Source organism: Notamacropus eugenii, chromosome 1 (assembly GCF_028372415.1).
Source record: "Notamacropus eugenii isolate mMacEug1 chromosome 1, mMacEug1.pri_v2, whole genome shotgun sequence".
NCBI classification, from domain to species: Eukaryota; Metazoa; Chordata; class Mammalia; order Diprotodontia; family Macropodidae; genus Notamacropus; species Notamacropus eugenii.
In genome coordinates this window covers 679,408,823-679,430,941 of record NC_092872.1, presented here as the reverse complement: position 1 = coordinate 679,430,941, position 22,119 = coordinate 679,408,823, and the positions used below count along the sequence as shown (strand labels likewise).

Genomic DNA, 22,119 nt, shown 5'->3' with positions numbered 1-22,119 from the left:
CATTTAAGTGTCAGGCACTAGGAAAACCCAGAAGGGTCACCCACTTATCGATGGCCCTGTTTTAAGTTTCCTTGGGGTTAGCTCAGGATTCACTACCATTGGACTAACCTAAGGTTCCTGAATTTGCGATAAAACACCTTGAATTAGCATCTGTAGCTAGTACAGCTGAGCAACCCAGTGTTTGGGGAATATTTGCTTGACTCATAAATGTGACTGATTAAACACACCTAGTGACAGAAGTTTGGGTGTGATCTTTTAAAATGAAGTACTTAAACTGACCTCCTGTTCCTAGTCTTATGGGTCCTAGCATAAAAAATAGGCTGCATCCAACATGAGAATCATCTCCCTTCTAGTTTATTTTTCTACTTCACCCAACTCAATTGGGCCAGAGGTCTCCCTACTTGCATTTCCAAATTCAGCCTTAGTAGAGGAAATTCTTGTACCTTGGGCATTAGAAATAACATAGGGCTTAGGGTAAAAGCAGGTTTCTCTTTTTTGAGCAGGTCTTGGAGAACTGTAGCTCTCTAGTGAAGATAATTATATCTGAATTGAGTTCATTAATAAGTCTTCCCTAATTTGGTACTTCAAGGTAACTTCATTATACTTAGAGTTTTGGCTCACTATCCTGCAGTAATAGCATATTCCATCTACAATCCAACCCCTCAGGCATTTATGAAAATTTGTTAAATGTCGGTCTTAAGTCTCATAAAATATATGAAGGTGTGCTCATCAACGATATTATTTAGCAGTCCATATGAGTGAATAACCTAAACAGTAGAAATCTCACCCTTGGGTGACCAATGAAGGAATCCCACAAGCTGGTTTTCAGAAATAAATTCATCAAAGTTAGAAACCCAGGAATTTCATACACTCTGAAAATTCATATAAGAAACTTACAGGATTGGGAGAACTATTCCAACAGCTCCCACAACTGAGTATCTTCCTTCAGTTATCACCTTCCCTTATGAGCTGCCATTTTCTAATTATATTCAATCCACCTGTACCTGAAGTATGGTGATATATTTCATCCATTTCTCTCTATATCTGCTGATAGCCCTAGGATTATCAGTGTCTCCCTTCCCTCCCACTAAGGAGGATACAGAAGTGAGATGGATAAAGCAAAAAAAGGTTATCACAGCCCAAAAAGAATAACAATACTCCAACAAGTAAAAGTATGCAAACAAACCAAGGCTGGTATATCACCAATATAAAGAGAACAATCTATAATCAAAATCAGTAAAAAGGAAAGGCATTAACATGGGGAAATGAACTAAACTATTTCAGAAGCATTAAACCCATACAAATGCACCACATATATAACCAAAAATGGGAGGTTGGGGGGAAAGGGGGAAGTTTAGAAAGGAAAAAACAATTTCTGTAGGGTTTACACACAACCACAATAAGCACTGTTTTGTTTTGTTTTTTTATAACTGTTCTGTTTGTGAGCTGCCTTTAATCATGCCCATCCTTTCATTGGTGAGGCATGACAAAGAAAATGATGAGAGTTAACTAGTAATGAGATGGTTCCTCAAGTTACAGAAAATCATCTTGCTTTCAAATTAGAATGACTAATTTGATCTCAAATGCCAGGGACAAGAAGGGACCTGTGATTTCATCAATGTAAGGTACTCTCTAGGATATTTCTTCTATCAGGGAAGACTGGCACCAATCAATTCTGCAACCTATAGTCTTAGAAAGTTGCCTCCAGCTCTGAAAAGCTAAGTAATTTGCCCAGGGCTACATAGCCTGAATCTGTAGGAGGCATGAGTTTAATTCAGATTTCCCTGACTTTGATGCAAACTCTTTCCACTACGCCAAGCTCTCACATAAATCCCTATGCTTGTTAAAAGAAAAAAAATTACAGTGAATAAAAATGGATAGAAAAATAAGTTTCTGGATTACTTTCTGGAAAAGTCACCAAAATCCCCTTAAGTTGCCCAAAAACCTTTTTAGAAGTATCTGTGAAAATATTCCAAAAAGAAATCCTTCTGAAATTCATGACCCTAGGCAAAGTGTTTCTTCACCTTCTCACTTACTGCCACATAAAATAAGATAGAAATTTAAAAAAAAAAAAAAAGCCAGAAAGACAGTAAGAAGTAATAGAGAGAGTGGCTGGTCTTGGAGGCTAGAAGACTTAAATTCAAGACCTGCCTCTGGAACATACTAGCTATGGGACCATAGACAAGTCACCTAATCTCTCAGTTTCCCAGGTACCTCTCTACAAGTTAAAAACAAGTTGTTGATCTGCATCATCAGGGTTATATTCTACACAGGGAGTTCTCTACATTAATGAAATCAAAGGTCTGAACAAAAAGAAATTTTCATATCAAATACAATTTTAGATGATACATTACTAAGTTGCCCTACTTAACAACCTATATACACTTTAGAAAACTTGATATCATGCATCTGTAGCATTTATAATTGATTAAATATAGTATTTGAAATCACTTATATAAAAAACTTTGGACAACAGTCACCCGGTCAGGGATCTTCATTCCCGACCCTACATTATAACATTGCTCTCATGTGATAATACTAAACTTAAGTCATTTCAATTTTCCACTAAGGGAACCTGCCACAAATGTAAAAACAAACTGTTCAGTTCCTTTGCTCCAAAAATTTTTCAAGTCCCACTGTTTTCTTTGTTTCAAAAGCTTTAGTTGCTTTAGCGATCAAATTCCTGTATTTCCAGAAATCTTGAACTTAATGGTTGTTTCTGAGTAAACAGACCAGCACACTCAGATTTGCTAGCTGGTTGTAGCAAATTTATGTTTAAGAGAAAAATAAAAAAAGGAAAAAAATACTTTCATCTTTTAAATACATCAATATTTCAAAGATCCATGATTCCCACATTGAAGTCTGCAATCCTTCTACACTTAGTCTTCATGAGTTTTGTCACCAAATTAGTTTTTCACCCAATAATCAACTTTCTGCTGATGGTCTTCTGTGAACTTACCTAGGCTGGTTGTTTAATGGAAGATAACATACCAGTGCTGAGCCCATACTTTCAAATATACCAAATAAAATCAAGAGATGTTGACAAACTGAAATCTTGACTACAGGTTACTGAACCAAAGGATGAGTCTGAAAGATTTCCCCTTCATCCAGTAACTTTACCATGATTACTCTCCACTGTGAAAGCTCCAATGTGAGATGAAGGATAAACAACAATTGAAGACTTTTATTCATTGTATATACAGGATTCCTCATCAGTATAACTTAACTGATGCTGTATACTGTGGTAGAAGGGTTCCAAACATTCATTATCTTCACAGGAGTTCTCTCCAATAAGAACATACTAACATTTATCAAAAGTTGAGCTACTTCTGAAGCCCTTTCATATATTCAATATGCTTATATTTCTCTCTGGTATAGTTTTTTCTGATATCAAGTAAGGTATACTGGCTGAAAGTGTTCCCACACCCAATATTTTCATAGGTGTTGTCTCTGTTATATTCAGTCAGCCAACTCTAGCAAGGCAAGGTTTAACAGCCAGGCTTATATCACTAAAAAATACTGTTCAATGCACGGAAGAATGAGTTAGGCACCAGAATCAGGAAAAGCAATAATTAAGTGAAAGTTAAATAATCAGTCACAAGGTAAAACTAGAGGAACAGAGGAATTATACCACACAGAGACAATAAAAGTTGAAGTCTGGGATTCAGACAATGTTAAATATAATTATAGGCAAGCAGGAAAAAAAATGGGATGGGAGGGTGGGGACAAAATGTCATCATGAGCTGCAGTGTCAAGAAAGCCAAGGCAGTCAAACCTGGAGTTTTTTACCTCAAATTGGCCTATATTTCATGTTCTAGCATGTTATCTTCTTTTTTATGATGGGTTGGTTAATACTGGTCATGTTACTTTTTTATTCTTAAAAGCATACGAATATTAGATGCCTATACTCTAACACTTGCCAAATGTGAATTTTTTGATGTGACAGATCATCTCTCATAAGAAATTTTTCCACATTCACTATATGTTTAGGGCTCCTCTCCAGTATGGCTTTTCTGATGTTGAGTAAGAGATGAACTACGGTTGAAGGTCTTACCACATTCATTGCATTCATAGGGTTTCTCTCCACTATGAGTACTTTTATGGTGAATGAGGTGTGTCCTGCAGCTGAAGGCTTTCTCACATTCATTACATTTATATGGCTTCTCTCCAGTATGAATTCTTTGATGTTGTGTAAGTTCAGTACTCCGACGGAAAGTTTTCCCACATTCATTGCATTCATATGGTTTCTCTCCAGTATGGATTCGCTGATGTTGAGTAAGGTGTGTACTCCATCTGAAGGTTTTCCCACATTCATTGCATTCATAGGGTTTCTCACCAGTATGAATCCTCTGATGTTGAGTAAGATGTGCGCGCTGACTGAAAGCTTTCTCACATTCACTGCATTCATAAGGTTTCTCTCCAGTATGAATTCTTTGATGTCGATTAAGGTCTGTACTTTTTCGGAATGCTTTCCCACATTCATTACATTCATAGGGCTTCTCTCCTGTATGAATTTTCTGATGTTCAGTAAGGTGTGTACTCCAGCTAAAGGCTTTTGAACATTCACTGCATTCATAGGGTCTCTCTCCAGTATGGATTCTCTGATGTTGAATAAGGTGTGCACGCTGGCTGAAAGCTCTCTCACACTGATTACATTCATAGGGTTTTTCTCCAGTATGAATTCTCTGATGTTGAGTAAGGTCTATTGTCCGTCTAAAAGCTTTACCACATTCATTACATTCATAGGGTCTCTCTCCAGTATGAATTCTTTGATGTTGAATAAGATGCGCACGCTGGCTGAAAGCTTTATCACATTCATTACATTCAAAGCGTTTCTTCCCTGAACAAATTCTCTTATGTTTAACTAGGCCAGAATTCTCTTTGAAGCTCTTTCTACATATGTCACATTTATGACAGTTCTCTACTATAGAAACTTCCTGAGAAGCAGTGGCAGAGTTCAGACTATAGCTTACTCGAGATTTATTAGATTTAGGGGGTCTCTTTTCAGTGATGTTTTTCTTCTGGGTAACTTCCACTTGTTTCATTTGCCTTTCCTGACAATTTGATTGGCTATCACATTCCCAGGTTTTTCCTAATTTGGAAGACCAGGGACCACTCATGGTCATTCCTTCCTGGTGTGAGTTCTCTTTGGAAATGCCTTCCTTTGGAGTTGAATCTTTGGCTTCAGGCCTAATTTCCCTGTCTGAAAAAAATGAAATGCAATAAGAATGGGAAAATGAAACTGATAACAAGTACAAGGCATATTTGACTTTTTCTACTTTGTAAAGTATTCTTTAAAATTCTGGGGAGAGAAAGGGAAAGGAATAGCAATAAAGAGAGATAGACATGATTATAGGTAGGAATGATGCAATGTGAAAGGTGAATATAAAGAACCCACCAAACCAGTGTGGTTGATATGATGAGTGACCATCTTTAAGCACAGAATGGCTAGCAGAAAATATCTAGGGAGAAATCAAGATTAAAGGTGGCAGATTATCATCAGATTCTCAGTTCTTCATCATCTCACTATGTTACAGTGGCAAGAATACCTACTTTGGAGTCAGACAACTCAGTAGCCATCTATGTAACCCTAGAAAAATAACAATCCCTGTGAATATAAATTTCCTCATTTGTAATAAGTGTTCTATCTACCTATAGATTTTACTTCACAGGGTTTTATAAGTATTAACTAAAATAACTAAGGCAGAAGTTCTTAACATGGGATCTGTGAACTTTTAAAAAATATTTCTTAACTATAGTTCAATATAATTAGTTTCCTTTGTAATCCTATATATTTTATTTTATGCATTTAAAAACATTATTCTGAGAAGGAGGTCAAAGTTTCACCCGAATGCCCAAGGGGTCTATGACTCAGAAAAGGTAATAAATCTCTGATCTAAGGAAAATTCTTTTTAAAATTATAAAACACTACATAAGTAAGCTATTTTATACCAGTGTGGCACAGTCCCTTAACATCCTGCCTCAATAAATATCCTGCCTCAGACATTTATTAATTGTGAACAGGGAGCAATTCACTTAATCTATCCATCTTAGTTTCCTCATCTGCAAAATGAAGGTAATAATTTTTGAACTACCTCACTGGGTTATGGTGAGGAAAATGTTCTGCAAATCTTAAAGTGCTATGGAAATATAAGTTCATTATTTCTAAAATCTTAATAAATGTTTGGTGAATTAAACTGTAAAAGGCTTCTAATTAGTCTTCCTGTCACTAATCACTTTCCCCCTCCAAATAAACCTACACACCACCACTACCAAAGTAATCCTTGATAAACAACAATTTCATGTTTGTAAGAACACTGCAGTTTTCCTGTACTATGCTAGCAGAAAGTGAGCGTCCTGGGCAAGAACTTTCTCTTTGGAAGTTTTAATATCCAACACTTAGCAGAGTGCCTGACATATAGCAAGCATTTAATAAGTGCTCATAGACTAAATACAGTCAGAGCCCATCTACTGCTATAATTATCCTGACCTCTACAAATATTTTCTATGCAAATTTAAGTGACCAGTCATTTATATCTATCAAGAATTATGTACAAAGGAGTGAACACACAACTATAATTGTCCCAGAATGAGGCTCATTTTTACATTTTAATCAGTAATATTTTGTTCTTGTTCTCTTATACTTCCTAGAGTAAGAACCCTCACCTACTCTAACTATTAAGCGACATTTTGGTTAACCATTTGTACCAAAAATCCTAACCTCTGTTTTAATTTCATTTGTAAATATTTGATCAACTTCTGACTAAGCCTGGTTTGCTGGTCCTAGATGCCTATATAAATCGTTACTGGTGTGCTCCTCATTTGACCAACACTGCCAACCACCAACTGCCATCCCTGCCAAAAAAAATCCAAATCAATAATTCACATTTATATAGCTGTATTTTTATAGAGGTTTACAAAGCACTTTATATTTCTTTTTTCACTTCATCCTCAAAATAATCTTGAGCTATTAATAACTCCATTTCACAGATGAAGAAACTGAAACCTGGTCATACAATTTGTAAATGTCAGAGCAGAATCTCAGCACAGGTCTCTCCTAATTCCCAATCCAACATTCTTTCTACTACAACATAATGTCATGTCTCTTTGAAAAACCTTTAATAACTAAAAGATGATGTCCACAGTCCTTAGCTTATGAACATCACAAAACAAAGTCTCCAAATCCCAACTGAAATTTTTCTTCCATTCCTCCACAAGTACTCTATACTCCAGTCAAGACAGTATCCTAATGATCCTACATGTGGTAACTCCTGACTCCTCATGTGAAACATGCTCTTCCCTCCCTCTTAAATTGTTCAAATTCTAAATACACTTTGGTGTTCAACTTATGTTACCCAGTTCAGTCCACAGACTTCCCTTGTCTTTTAACGTTATGCCTTGTATAATAACTATATCTGTTCACATCTGATTACTTGTAAGGGACTGCAAGCTCCATGAGGGCACGGATTATGTATTCTTCTTCTTTATATTGCCCATAGAATATAGCTCAATGTTTTGAACACAGAAGACATTCAAGACGTTCTGCTGAATTTATCCCCTTGAATGATTTACATGAAGATTTCCAGATCTATATATCCAGCCCTGGTTTCTCTCCTAAGCTCTAGTACTGCTAAAGTTTTAAGTAGGATATCCCATGATAATCTCAAACTTAACACATCCAAAATAAAATTATCTTTTCCTCAAAACCCTAAACTCTCCTATTGTTGGCAATGACATTACCATCCTCCCAGTCTCACAAGCTCCAGGTCTGTGTCACCTTTGACTCCTTATCCTCACTCAGTCCACATATCCAGTTAGTTACTAAATCTTTATCCTTTTTACCTTCACAATGACTCATACAGCTATCTCCAAAATTCAGATCCTCACCATCTCTGATCTATATTACTGCAATAATCTAACTGATCTTGCAATCAAGTGTCTTCCCACTCCAATCCATTCACACAGCTACCAAAGTGATTTTCATAAAGTATAGTTCTAACCATGCCACAATACCTTATACTTCTACACCCAATAAAACCAGTAGTTCCCTATTACTTCCAAAATCATATATGAAGTGCTTTGTCCACAACCTGGACCTTTCCTACCTTTCCAATCTTTTTACACATCAGTCCCCTCTACACAATCTTCTGTCTAGTAATACTAGTCTATTTGCTATTCCTCCAACATGACACTCTATCTATCATCTCTGAGCTTTTGCAATGGCTGTTCTGCCTTCTAACTTTGGCCTCTTAGAATCTCTGGTTTCTTAGCTCAATTGTCAACTCTTCCTGGAGGTCTTTTCCAGTCTACTCAACTGCTAAAGCCTTTCTATCTAAGGCTGATTTCCATCTATTCTTCATGTATTTTTACATGCCTACAAAACAGGCTCCTTGAAGTCAGGAACTATTTTAGTCTGTCTTTGAATCTCTACAACATAGTACAGTGCTTGACATAAAGAAAATGCTTAACAAATACTTGCTGATTGATTACATCAAACATTTTGTCAACCGATCATATAATATTCTCTTGCACTGTTACCTAAATATTTTTATGCTTAAATATCCAGTATTTTAAAAATTTGTGTATCTGTCTTGAATTTCCAACTAGATTCTTAGTTCCTAGAAGAAAATGAATATTTGTTAAAGACCAACATACATAAAAAATTAAAGAACATAGGAGATTATATAGTATAAAAGATATCATATTAACATCATTTCTATGGATAGAAAAGGGAGGTGGTCAGTCATGTAGTGAGAGCAAGGGATGCCAGAGAGAAAACCTGAGTATTACAATGAAAACTTTGAAATAATAAAATATCCAGGAGGTCTCCAGCATAAAGGATAGATCCACTAACTCAACTAAGTTGACCTCCCTGAAGCTTTTGATTCTGCTGACCATCCCACTGTCTTAAACATTCTTTTTCTTTCACTTTCATGAAATTTTCTTTCCTGGTTTTCTTCCCATTTGTCTACCATTCCTTTCCTTAATCATCACTGCACCCTTACTATGGACATTCTTCAGGACTCTTTCCTAGACCCTCTTTTTCTCTATATAAACTCCCCTGAAGATTTCAACTCCAGTGGGTTTAATTTACATATCTTTGTAAATGATCCTAAGCTATCTAACACTATACTGAACTTCAGTTATGTTATCAACTGCCTACTTGACAATTTCAAGATGTTCCATTGGCATCTCAAATTTAACTTGTCCGAAACTTCTCTTCCTTCAATTTTTCATGTTTCTATTGAGACTACTATAATCCAAATCACTCAAATTCACCTCAACTGTGACTCTTCACTCTCTCTCATCCCCTATTCTAATCAGTTGCCAAGATTTGTCAGTTCTACCTACATAGCATCTCTCCATTTACTCATATAGCTACTACCCTAGTTCAAACCTTCATCTCACCTGAACTATTGTAATAGTCTCCTAAATGGTTTCCCTGATTCCAGGTTCTCCAGTCTTAAGTTTAACTTTCTCATAACTGCCAAAATAATTTATCTAAGGAGCAAGTATGTCCATATCACTCCTGTGCTCAGAAAATATTTACTGGCTTCCCAATGTCTATGGGATAAAATACAGATTCCTTAGCCTATCACTTAAAGATATCTACAACCTGGCTCCTATCTACCATTACTGCCAGATTCAGTCAGTCAGTCACCAAGCATTTATTAAGCACTCACTATGTGCCAAGTATTGTCCTAATCACAGGAGAAAGAAACAAAATTAAAAAGTAGTCACTGTTCAAGTAGCTTAGCATGATTTCACAACATTCCTCTTCACAACTGCTATATTCCAACCTAACTGGACTACTAGTCACTCTCTGAACCTGATAGCCCATCTCCTACCTCTTTTAATTTTCACAAACCATTCTTCATTCCTAGAATGTACTCCCTTTTCATCTGCCTCTCAAAATCTTTCCTTCAAGGTTCACATAAGGTGTTACTTCCTCTATAAAACCTTCCCTGATTCCCCCTTGAAGTTAGTACTCTCTTTCTCCTCAATTTTCCTGCACTTTATGTGCATACGTGCTGAAATCTTTCTCAAAAATGGAATACAAGGCTCCTTGGAAGCAGGGACTGTTTCATTTTTGTTGGTATATCCTCAGCACTGCTATTTGGTAAATGGATATGTAATTAAAATGAATTTGTGGAAGTATATGGGCAAGAATCACAAAAGTGAGGAGGCAAAAATGAAATATAGGTGAGATAGCCAAGAGAGAAATATATCTTGGAGTTTCAATTTGCAAGGAGTGTAGGAAGTTTCCCTATCATCATGGCTCTGTCAAAGAATTAAAGTACAAGATAAAGTCATTAAGAACTTCATCTTATATCACATGGACAATAACTGGTCTAGAAATTCAGAAAATAGAAGAGTTAGACAAGGTTTCATGGAGAAGGCAGAATTAGGTAGGCATTAAAGGATGGGAAGAACTGAGATAGGCAGAGGGGAAGAAAGCGGCACTTCAGAAACAGTGCAGAACATATGCAACAGCCACAGTTCTAAAGGCCCATGGCTTCTAGAGAAGATGATAATACTTACTGGAATGAAAGTTGTTTGGGGGACAATAAAGCAAAATAAAATTTAAATGTGAAAACTGACAACAGGTTCAAAGATTTAGAGCTTGTAGGAACCTAACAAGTCAGAATCCAAACTCCAATTTTAAAGAGGAAATTGAGGCAAAAAGAGCTACTTGCCCAGGTTCACATAGTTAGTGAAGTAAATGTCTGAGGAAGGATTTGAACATAGGTTTTCCTGTGTTACCAGTGTCCTAGCCACTATGCCATGCTGCCTTTCCGACAGGAAGGCACTGTAAACTTTTGAAATAGAAAGACCCGTTCCAACATCCACTCTGCCCTTTACTTCCTCAGTTCTAAAAAACCATTGCCTCAACTGATTCTATACTTGAGGTTCAAAGACTCCTAATCAGTGTGGGGCACAGAGATGGTGTTTCTATTCCTGTTTTCTGTGTAATCTTTACAGAGTTACAAATTAATAGCTACAGTACTCATGCTGGCTTGGAAGTCATTTGTCAGCAGAACAAAACGGGATTGTTGGGGAGGTCAAATAAGAATTTCATTAATCCAGTAATGAAGTGATATGGACCATGCCTACAAGGTTGGTGGTCAAATGGACACTAAGGGATAAATCTTGGGGAATATTTCAAAGGAAGAAAATAGTAGGACTTGAAACAGACTGAACAAAAGGGACAAAAATACAGAATATTCAAAATAAATCCCATTTAAGACTGGTCTAGTGGTCTCTAATCAGAAATGCAGAATTTGAGACTGGATCCAGAATATAAATATAAGTTCAATTTTTTACATGTTGAGTTTCAGGAAACAACAGGATTCCAAGTAAAAATGTCTTAAAAGTAACTGAAAAGATAAGCCTGAAATAGAGGTGAAATAGCCAAGAGAGAAATATATATTTGAGTTTATCAGCACAGAAGGAACAGTTGAAGGCATCCTATATCTCTGTAGAGAGAGATAAGGGCTAGTGATAAAGCCTTAAAGGATGCCTAAAATTAGAAGTCTGAAAAAGTAAAAGAAGAATGTGAAAAGGAAAGAGACAGAGGTAAGAAGAGACTATAGCAGTACAGGAGGAACTTTCTTCTTTCCCAGGTTAGCCTCACATATTCTCAGATGCCACCAAAATTAGCCAAGCCAACTACCCATTGCCCATCCCAACCTGACCAGTTAGAACCAGTTCCCTGACTTTTTCCAACCACCCAAATAAAGAGACAAATTATCAAGGGCCTCCCCCCAAGGAGTCACCATATGTCCCAGGAAAAGGATACAATATATGTCCTGAATACCAACATCAGAGCCACTGACCCAGAGATAGACACAAAAACTCACAAAGGGTCAGCTGAGGAAACGATCCAAGACACTGCTGTGGTGGGGCTCCTCCGGGTCCAAAGTTCTGCACAAGCATCTCAGTTACAGAATCTTATACAGTCTGTACTCTGCAAAATACCCTTTTCAGCATGCTGGGAAAAGGTGAGAGAGGGTGAAGGGAAGGAGCACAACAATGACATTACCAATGTCAGACCTTGCCAAAACAAGACACTGATTAAAACAGATCTAATATCCTTTGACAGAAGCTAAAGAAAGTATAGTTCTAGCTGTGTTGCATATTGCCAGGACCTTTGCTCCTTCTTGACTTAAAATTATAACGCCATACTACCTCTCAATTAACAGCTGTAAATCCCTAAACCCCAGAACATATTTTGCTAGAAAGTTACTGGCTGTTAATGTTGGTTGATTAGTGAGTATGATTCTCACTGATCAAGTACTTCCTGTTACCTAAAGAATGCCATGCCAAAAGGTTCAAACCCAACTGCAAGATAGTGCCTTACTGCACAAAGAAAGAAAGGCTTCAAACCAGTGTTCAACATGTCAAATAAAAGGTACATGAAGACTCAGAAAAGATGATCACTTCTGCAAGAAGAAAATCAGTGAAGACATTGAAAATAACTATTCTGGGAAGTGTGGGGGAAAGGGCCTTGTGGAAGGGGTTAAGAAGAGTATGGAAAGGGAAGCCTTTACAGAAAGGCTGTAAGACTGAAGAGATCAGCAGGGAAAGCAATGAAAGAAAGGAAAGAAGGAAGGTGACAGAGAATGAGACAAGAATCAGAAGGTCAAGAAGGCAGGAAGGGATGGGAATTATAGGAAGAGTTCAGTTTAAAGAGGATAAGTAACAACTCTTCTGATACCAGAAGCAAGTATAAAAGAAGCATAGATAAGGAGAAGACTATCATTCTCCCCATAAATGTGAAGGACTATTATGTGAAAGAAGGATTAGGCTTACATTTTTATATATAGTAAAACAAGATCAGAGTGAGAATTATAGGGAAGAAGATTTCAGCACAACATAAAGCATTCTCTAGTAATTGAAATGGAATAGGCAAAGGAGTGAGATCTTTGTCCCTGGTAGCATTCACTTGTCAGGAATATTACAGAAGAGATTCTTGCATTGGGTGGGGAATTAAAGTGACTTTTAAGGTGACTCCCAACTCTAAGTTTCCATAATTTGAGATGAAGTTCAGGGCTCTGGTGGAATGTGGTAAATGGCACCACTAGTTTCCACAGGTCTAAGAAAGGCTGTAGACAACCCAATAATTTCCAATATTACACCCTTTATGATTTACCTATCCTTCCTCCAATTTCCCTGTTGTTTTCTTTTTCTTTTTGGTTTTTATTTTCCACTTACTTGAACAAGTGCATCTTGAGGTTCCACTCTCTACCATCCATGGCTCTTTTCCTTTTTCTAACTGGGTAATCATATTTGGTTTGGCAATGTGATGTCCTGTTCAAAAAGAAAGACACAGAAATTAGATGTTCACATAATCCCAGAATTCATTTCCATCTTTTTTCTTCTTAAGGATACTGAAGAACAAAAAGCAGTAAAATATCACAGACACACAAAGTAGTTTCCCATTTTAATTTCTGTACAATAAAAAGGTCTTTCACCTATTAACCAAAAATAATGTCACAATCTCACAAAAGGTAACCAAGAACTTTTAACTGCTTTAAATAAAGCCTAAATTCAGTAAGTATTTTAGAAGTTTCACATATTTTAACAACTGGAGACATAAATGCACTTTGTTTACAGTTTCTGAATATTAAATAGATATCATACCCAATGAGACCAGGTTCCTATAGTTCTCCAGCATAACTTCCCTGTACAGGTCCCTCTGACCAAGGTCCAAGTGCCTCCACTCCTCCCGGGTGAAGTTCACAGCAACATCCTTGAAAGTCAATGACTCCTGAAAAATCAAAGACATTTCTATTCAACCATCTCCCAAAATGGTCTCAAGGAGGATTGAGGAGATCCAGAGGGCAGAGCCAGAAGCAAGAGGCAGAATTTGTAAAGTGGTCAACTTAGGTTTGATGTCAGGAAAAACTAATAATTAGAGCTGTCCAAAAAAGGAATGGGATGCCTCATGAGGTAGAATTCTTCAAAAAGAAACTGGATAACTACTTCTCAGGAATGTTATAGTAAGGATTCCCTTCATGTATAGGTCATACTAGCAGCCAATAAGGTCCTACAAATCCTCAAATTCTATGATTCTGATTATGTTTTAGTTTTGGTCTTTTTTAACATAAGCACCTGTATCTCAAAGCTGTGCATCTGTACATGTTGGGGGGGGGGGGGGGTTTCATGTTTTCTTTTTGTACATCTATCTTAATGGGTGTGGTAACTGAGTATCTGGACTTTGAGTTCCTGAAATATCTGGAGATTTCATGAAACAAACAAGAAAATCTGATATTGAAAATTTCTACTGATAAAAAAAAAAACTTGTATTGATTTCTAAAATTTGTTTTAAATACACTTAGATTGATTCTGACAATTTTCCTAAAGAATATTTGTAAATCACTTGCTTGCTTACTGCTGAGCATGTAGTAAGCACTACATAAATACTAGCTAAAATGATGATGATGATTTGATTTTTTTTAATTTGATATTAACTTATGCACATACAAATACATTAACACAAAAACAAATTAAAGATAATTTGGGAAGCAGGGAGACTAGCTTCTAAGCAGTCAGGAAAGTCTTTGTCTAGGAAGTGGTTTTTGAACTAAGCTTTAAAAGAAACTAAAGATTTTTAAGAGGCAGAGGTAAGGAGAGAACACATTTCTTGGCACTCAAGAAAGCCTGTCAACCCCTAAAAAAGAGATCAAATAATAAGGAAAATGTCCATTACATACAAAAATACAGCAGCTTTCTTTGTGGTGAGAAAAAAACTAGAAACTAAGAAAACATACAATATTTAAGGAATGCTTAAATAAGTTGTGGTATATGAATTCAATGGAATACTACTGTGCTTTGTAAGAAATGAGGAAACACATGTCTTCAAAAAAGAAAAAGTTATATGAACTGATACAAAGTGAAGCAAATAGAACCAGAATAATTTTTTACTATAACATTAGTGTTATGAAAATGAATATTGAGGACATTTATAAACTGAAAAAAGAATGAAATGAGTAAAACCAGGAGAATAATTTATACAATAACACTACAAAAACAAACAACTCTGAGAGTTATAAGAAATATGATCAATAAAATGGCCATTCATGATTCCAGAGGATCAATGATAAAACATGCTTTCCATTACAGAGAGGTGATGGACTTACAATGCAGAATTAGAATGTATGTTTTTGTTTACAGCCACTAGGTAATTTGTTTTGTTTAACTATGCTTATTTGTTATAAGAAATTTGGTTATTTCTAGTCTTTTCTCCCATGACAAGGGAGCAGGAAGAAGAAAAGTAGATTTCTGCTCATTTAAAGAATGAAGATTGGGAGATAATACAGATGCACACTTTCAAGTAAAATCACTATGTCATTATTATTAGTTTTACCTCATTGTTTATCTTGTTAAAAAGGAGGAGATATCTGTAAATGTATTTCATATAAAACTACAATAAAACTGACAATGACCAAAAATAAAAGAGAAACAGTAAGAAAGCTAGTTGAGTTGGATCATAGATTCTGTGAAAGGGAATAATGTATAACAAGGCTGGAAAATAAGCTGAAGACAGGTAGGAAAGGACTTTAAATGCCAAACAGAGAAGTCTATATTTTATTTTAGAAGTAATGGGACACCTGTATTTTCTTGGTGTTGATAGGCCAAAATTTGCACAAAAAGCTGAGAATTGATCTATACTTTGTTGCTTCCTAGCTTCAAAGGCTGCATTAAGGGCACAATCACATGTGAACAAAAAATCATGTACCAATTCTCTCTCCACTTTAGTCTTATCTTGTAGCCTTTTCAAGTTAAATAATTTACCCTCAGTGCACCTTGATTCGGTGTTCATCCTCATTCAAGGTGTCTGATAACATAGTTGAAAGCATTATGCTATAAAGCATGTGAGCAAGCACACTGACTTGTTTCACTCCATTGGTGACTGGGAAAGTGCAACAGCATCATCCATTATCAGAACCCAGTCAAGCATGCCATCATGAAAGTGACATACCATATTGATGAATTTCTCTGGGCAACCAAATTTTGACATAGTTTTCCATATGCCTTCACAAATGACAGTATCAAATGCCTGGTCAGATCAATGAACATAGTCTATAAACAGATCTCTGTTCTGCTCCTGGCGTTTCTCCTGGAGTTGTCAGGCAGCAAACATCATAACAACCATTCCTCAGCTCTTTCTGAAGCCAGAGAGATAACCATCTTCCAGGTGAAGGATCAGTCTATTAAGGAGGACTCCAGCAAGAATCTTGCCAGCAATGACTAAGAGTAAGACAGACAGAAACACACACACACACACACACACACACACACACACACACACACACAGCCATGTGATTGTGACAGGACAATCTACTTTCCTACATACATACATATATGTGTACATACACACATACACACACACACACACACACACACACACATATATATAAAAATCCCAGAAAATTTCAATCATCTTTTATATGAGCAATAAACCTTATAATTCTCAACTGGAATAGAATCAGTGCCAGGTGCTTTGCCACAGGAGAGGAGCTTAATAGCATTCAAAACTTCTTCGTCAATTGGAAATCTGGCTAGAGAGGGATGGACTTCAACCTGAGATAAACAGTCAATGGCTTCAGCATTGATTGATGATGGTCCATTAAGAACATTATGAAAGTGTTCGGCCCATCTCTCCAGAACCATAGCATTCATACATGGAAACATCAGTTACAGGAAATGGAGAAGTATTGAATGCTGTGGATAAGTTCACTTACCTTGGAAGTACACATTATAGGAACATACATGTTGACAATGAGGTTGATGCACACAATGCCAGGACTAGGTCGGTTTTTGTGAAGTTCCAAAGCAAAGTATGGGACAGGAGAAGTATTAGAATGACTACCAAACTGAAGGTCTATAGAACCTTTGTGCTGACTTCATTGTTGTATGCCTGTGTAATCTGAACAGTATACCAGTACCTTCACAGAAAACTGAATCACTTCTATCTGAATTGTCTTAGGAAGATTATGAAGATCACCTGGCAGAATAAGGTACCAGACGAAATTCTTTCTCAAACTAAACTACCAAACATTCAAACTCTACTGCAGAGAGCACAACTCCAATAGGTTGGCCACATTGTTCTAATGCCAAGTACATTTGCCAAAAAGTCTCTTTTATGGAGAACTCACACAAGACAAGTACTCACATGGCAGCCAAGTGATACAACACTCTCAAGGTCTCTCTTAAAAGCTTTGGAACTAATTGCATGACATGGGAGACACTGGCACAGGACTGCCCAGCATGACATGCCCTCATCAAAGATGCTATGCTCTATGAGCAAAGCAGAATTGAAGTAGCTCAAAAGAAATTCAAGATGTGCAAAGTTAGAGAATTCACACCAAAAGTTTCCAGGATATACTCCAAACTCTAGGCTAGTATTTAAGGTTCTCCACAATCTGGCTTCATACTACAGAATCAATCTATCTCCTACTACTCCCTAAATTCATATTCAGTAAACATTTATTAAGCATATTAAGCACTAGATGCAAAAAAAAAAGTTTTAGGGACTAGGAATATAAAGATAGAAACAGCATAGACTCTGCTTTCAAGATAGCCACAAAAGCTAAATCAGTCTTAGGCTGAATTAAGAGAGCACCCAGGATTAGAAAATTTATGAGAAATAGAAATAAAGAAAGAAAATTTAAAAAGAAAATGGAATGAAAGGGTTTCCCTGTCCTTGAGGTCCTCAAGTAGAAGCTCACTAACTACTCTTTGGACAGGTTGTAAAGGATAATTTTTTCATTCATTTTTCAGTCTTTTTTCTATGTTAATGTCTTTGCACATGAAGCAACAAAAATTATAATTAGTCTTTTATTACAAGTGAAGTTACAAAAAAAGAAGTAAACTTGAAAAGTCAAAAGTGACTGTTTTATTTAAAAAAGAAAACAGTATGAATTCAGAGAAGAAAGAAGGAAATCAGTCAGTATGAGTTCAAATGGGCAAAGAAGTTTCTGGAAGGCAGTAGGATTTGAGGTGATCTTCAGGATGTTTGAACTACTCAATTTGGACAGAATGGCACAGAAGGCATTTCAAGTAAGAATCTCAAGATGCTTAGAACCTTGATGAATGTTATCTGTGGTGACCAGTAAGAAAACTGGGGTGACTACAATTAAGAGTTTATGTGGTATACTATTAGAAAAGAGCTCAGATGCCATCCAATCTAACATAAACTCAGTGGAACTACAAGTTTCTTTAGGGCAAGGACTATTTCTTCCTATACTTCTTTTGTTTTAATCATTGACTTTAGCATACACATAGCAGGCTTGCATAATCTGTTTAATACACAAGATTATATTATGATATTGGACAGAAAAAGAAGTGAGAGTAAAAGAAGATACAAAAGAAGTTAATTGGAAAAATTCTCCATTACATGAGAATATTCTAGTCTCCTGAAGGAGCACAATTTGGGCTCATGTTCCTAAATAGGATTTTGCTCAGGAGAAGAAAAGAAAATGTTTTGACCTTCTGGAACCCTGAATTCCTAGAAGAGAAAGAAACCCTCAACTCACCTGGGCTTTGGCTCTTGACAGGCCAGATATCAGTCTTCCCAGCTCCTCTGTTGGCTTTTCTTGGAGAGAGACAAAATCTTGAATAGGGAGATCTGACAAAGAAAAGGGAATCATGAAGAAAAACTGTTCCATCTCGTAGCTTCCAAGATCTAGAAATTATTACATCCTATTTCAATGTAACCCTCATACTCCTTAGAAGTAGGCTAAAGAGAACCTTTGCCACATTCCTGTCTAGAATCTAGATAGTATCCATGTATCTTAGCATGTTCCAGGGCAAATAAATTTGTCTAATCTGGGAGTAAGGGCACACAGCCTCAATTCACAACTTTATGTGCTTTGTGATATAGAATACGTAACCTAATGTCTCTATGCCTCGCTGTTTCATTTAATGAAAAAAAATTACTCTAATCCCTCTGCTTGGCTCAGAGAATGTGGGCAGAATCAATTTGTTGAGTTCTAAGAACTAGGAGTTCCACTATTAAATCAATCAAGCAATCAACAAGTGTCTGTTAAGTACCTAATACATGCCTAGCACTGTCCTAGGTACTCAGCAAGTGTCTGTTAAGTACCTAATACATGCCTAGCACTGTCCTAGGTACTGAGATCCAAAGACAAAATATTCACAGTCCTTGCTCTCCCACAGTTTACATTCTAGCAAATGCAAATTAATTTAACTATCAGAGGAGTAATGTGGAAAGACTAAAAACCTAACATCATAGGATGACAAACATAATTACAGGGGACCTTAGAGATCATGAACTCCAACTACATCACATTACAGCTCGATAATTACAACTTGTTCAAGGTCTCAAAGCTAGTAAATAGAATAGCTTGGCTTTTTGAACTCATGTCTTCTCTCTCATTCTTGATTAAGCACTCTTTCTACTGTTTTACTTCTGGTCCTAATTCTGTTGTCAAATAACTATGGCATGTTGAACCACTAATTTGAAATGAGTCTCAGGTTTCCATTATACAAATGGAGATGATAGTAAGCCTTAGGAAATAAGAGTTAAAAGAGAGTAAGGTAATTGGAAAGTTCCCTATCATAGGAGTGGACAAAAGAGAACGATCTCTGCTCCATAGATTCTACAAAAAGTAGAGCAAGTACATCTCAATACCCCATGCAACTTTTTTTAAGACTGTAAGTTATAGATGGGTTGCCAATCCACATCTCTAGAAGGAATTTACAAAACAGGGAATTCACTATATCCAAATATTACAGGTCTGGCCAAAAGAAAAACGCAGACATATACATATATAATGACTACAATGGTCTTTCCCACATAATTAATTAATAATACAATTTAAATGTACATTGGGGACATTATCTCCTAACTCAGACTCTCCCTTGACTCATAGGATGTCTAAAGGGAAAAGGGAGGTAGGGAAGGTAGAGCCAGGTGGAGTACCCCAAGCAATAAATCAAGTACAGATACCTGCTGAAAGTTGAGACTGCCAACTCTCAAGCAAGATTTTCAGTTCAATTTGGGTCCAAAAGTTGCCCACTAAAAACATTCATTTCAGTAATTTTGTGCATCAGGTTTTTTTCTAATTCCAATATTTTTTAGTAAATGTTCCTTTTTAATATATATGTATGTATGTATGTATGTGTATGTATGTATGTATTTGTATATTCTCTCAACTGGGAGAAGGGGAAAAAAGTATTTTTCAGTTGATTGCAGCCAAAAGGCCAAGAAGTAACTTTTTAAAACGATTTTTCCACAGCTCCAGCAGAAGTAGCTCTAGAATCCCGGGACAGAGATGGTTCCAGCTCAGAACCCAGAAAAGAGCAGGGAGCTTCGTAAGAGGAAAAGAATGGCCCTCAGCCATGAGTGTGGATCCCTTCACAGTCCATCCCCTCCCAAGGGCTCCCACAGCCCTCGGTAAATTCTCACCTCTCCCTCCAAGCGCCTGGGCCAGACCCTTCATGGTCACGGCTGGTTCGCCAGCTGTTTCCAGGAAACGAAGACTCCTGGAGTCCTGAAAGAGAGATCAGGCCGTATTTCAGCACCTCCATGGGCCTCCCAGCCCCAAGCCCAGGGAGAGCAGCGTGGGGCCGCGGGGCTTGGAAAGGTCCACGGCCCAGGGGCAGTCACGCGTGCTCGGGGCGGGGTGGGGATGGGGACCACTAGAACCAGCGTTTGTTCTTTGGGGCTCAGCTCCCGGGGGCGCCCAGCCCTGGGGGGGGGGGTCGGGGGTTCGGGAGAGGGGAGGGGAGGGAGGCTGCTGTCAATTACGTGGGGCTGACCAGCCTTCTGCCCTCGGGGGCACACAAAGAGGCTCACGCCTCGCCCCCACCCACCCTCGTGACCTTCCGTTCAGGGTCTGGAATCTGCTCTAGGCCCGTCGGTATTTATTTACACACCCCACACACACACATACACACATACACACAAACACGCACACACACGCACGCACGCACCGGGAGCTCTCTAAAGGCCAGGCCTACTTCATGCTTGTACACCGACAGGTGAAAAACGCGCGGGCACACACACGCACACACACACGCACACACACACACACGCACACACACGCACGCACACACGCACACACACGCAGCCCCCTTGGGTCCCGAGAAGGCCCGGTCCCGGCGGCTCGGCGCCCAGAGCCGAGGAGCCCCGCCTCCCTCGTCGGCCTCTCACCCCGCCCCCGGGGCTCCGAGCTCCGGCCCGCCTGGGCGCAACAGGCGCGAGGGTCGCGGGTAGCGGGCCCGGGACCAGAAAAGCCGCGAGGAGCGGGCGGGAAAACAAAGGGGCGCCAAGTCTAGGCCCACCAGAGACTTCGCTGCGCCTGCGCCGCCGCCTGTCACCAGCCCGTACTACGTTTCCTAGAGGACCCCACAAACCGCCGTCCAGTCCCGAAAGGGTTGGAGGATCCCCGCGGCTCCGACCCAACAGGGTCTTGTCAGTGGGTTTGTGGGAAGTGAAGCCGGGTCTAAGGGATAAACCGCGGCGCGAAGGATTGTGGGAATTGTAGTCTGGAAGTGCTGTCTCCTTCAGCGTCCTGGGCAGTATCACTTTTCAAGCCTCTAAAATGTGTAAATCATCAAATCCTGTAGCTTTTTTTCTGTCCTCATCCTCCCTGACCTCTCTTTTGTATGTGACACCATCCTCCCTTATGATATCGAGGGAGTCAGTCATAGATTCAGAGCTGGAAGGGACCTCAGAGGGCAATCCCCTCATTTTATGGAAGAGGAAACTGAAGTTCAGGGAGGTTCTGTGATTTTCCCAAGATCCCGCAAGCAGTGTCAGAGATTGGATTTGAAAACAGGTCCATAAGCTCCAATCAACACTGTCTCCACTGTATTTCTGTACTATCACCTCCTTTGACATCTTCTCCATCCTTCATACAAAATGTAACATTTTAGTCTCACCATTCACTACTTTGTGAACCTTTGGTCTTTTCATATGAATTATGGTCTAGTCATTATTGTCCCACAGTTGGTTCTAAAATAATTACACAAATGTAGCAATGACTAGATACTTTTCCAATGAAAAATCTTCAGTATAGAGCTCTCAAACCACCCCCAAGATTGATGGATCAGAGTCTCAAAGAGAAGTTATATTAGAGATGTAGC

General features: G+C 38.1%; 1 protein-coding gene across 1 annotated transcript; it reads right to left on the bottom strand.

Annotated features, from left to right (window-relative positions):
• Window positions 1-1,206: 1,206 nt before the first annotated feature.
• On the bottom strand, window positions 1,207-21,473 carry LOC140521150 (uncharacterized). The gene is made up of 6 exons (XM_072635893.1): window positions 21,316-21,473; window positions 20,438-20,522; window positions 18,543-18,634; window positions 13,645-13,771; window positions 13,216-13,311; window positions 1,207-5,203 (listed from the first exon to the last, which is right to left on the bottom strand). Exons 2-6 carry the CDS (start codon window positions 20,469-20,471, stop codon window positions 3,987-3,989), a joined length of 1,566 nt encoding a protein of 521 aa, XP_072491994.1. The 5' UTR covers window positions 20,472-20,522; window positions 21,316-21,473; the 3' UTR covers window positions 1,207-3,986.
• Window positions 21,474-22,119: the final 646 nt, after the last annotated feature.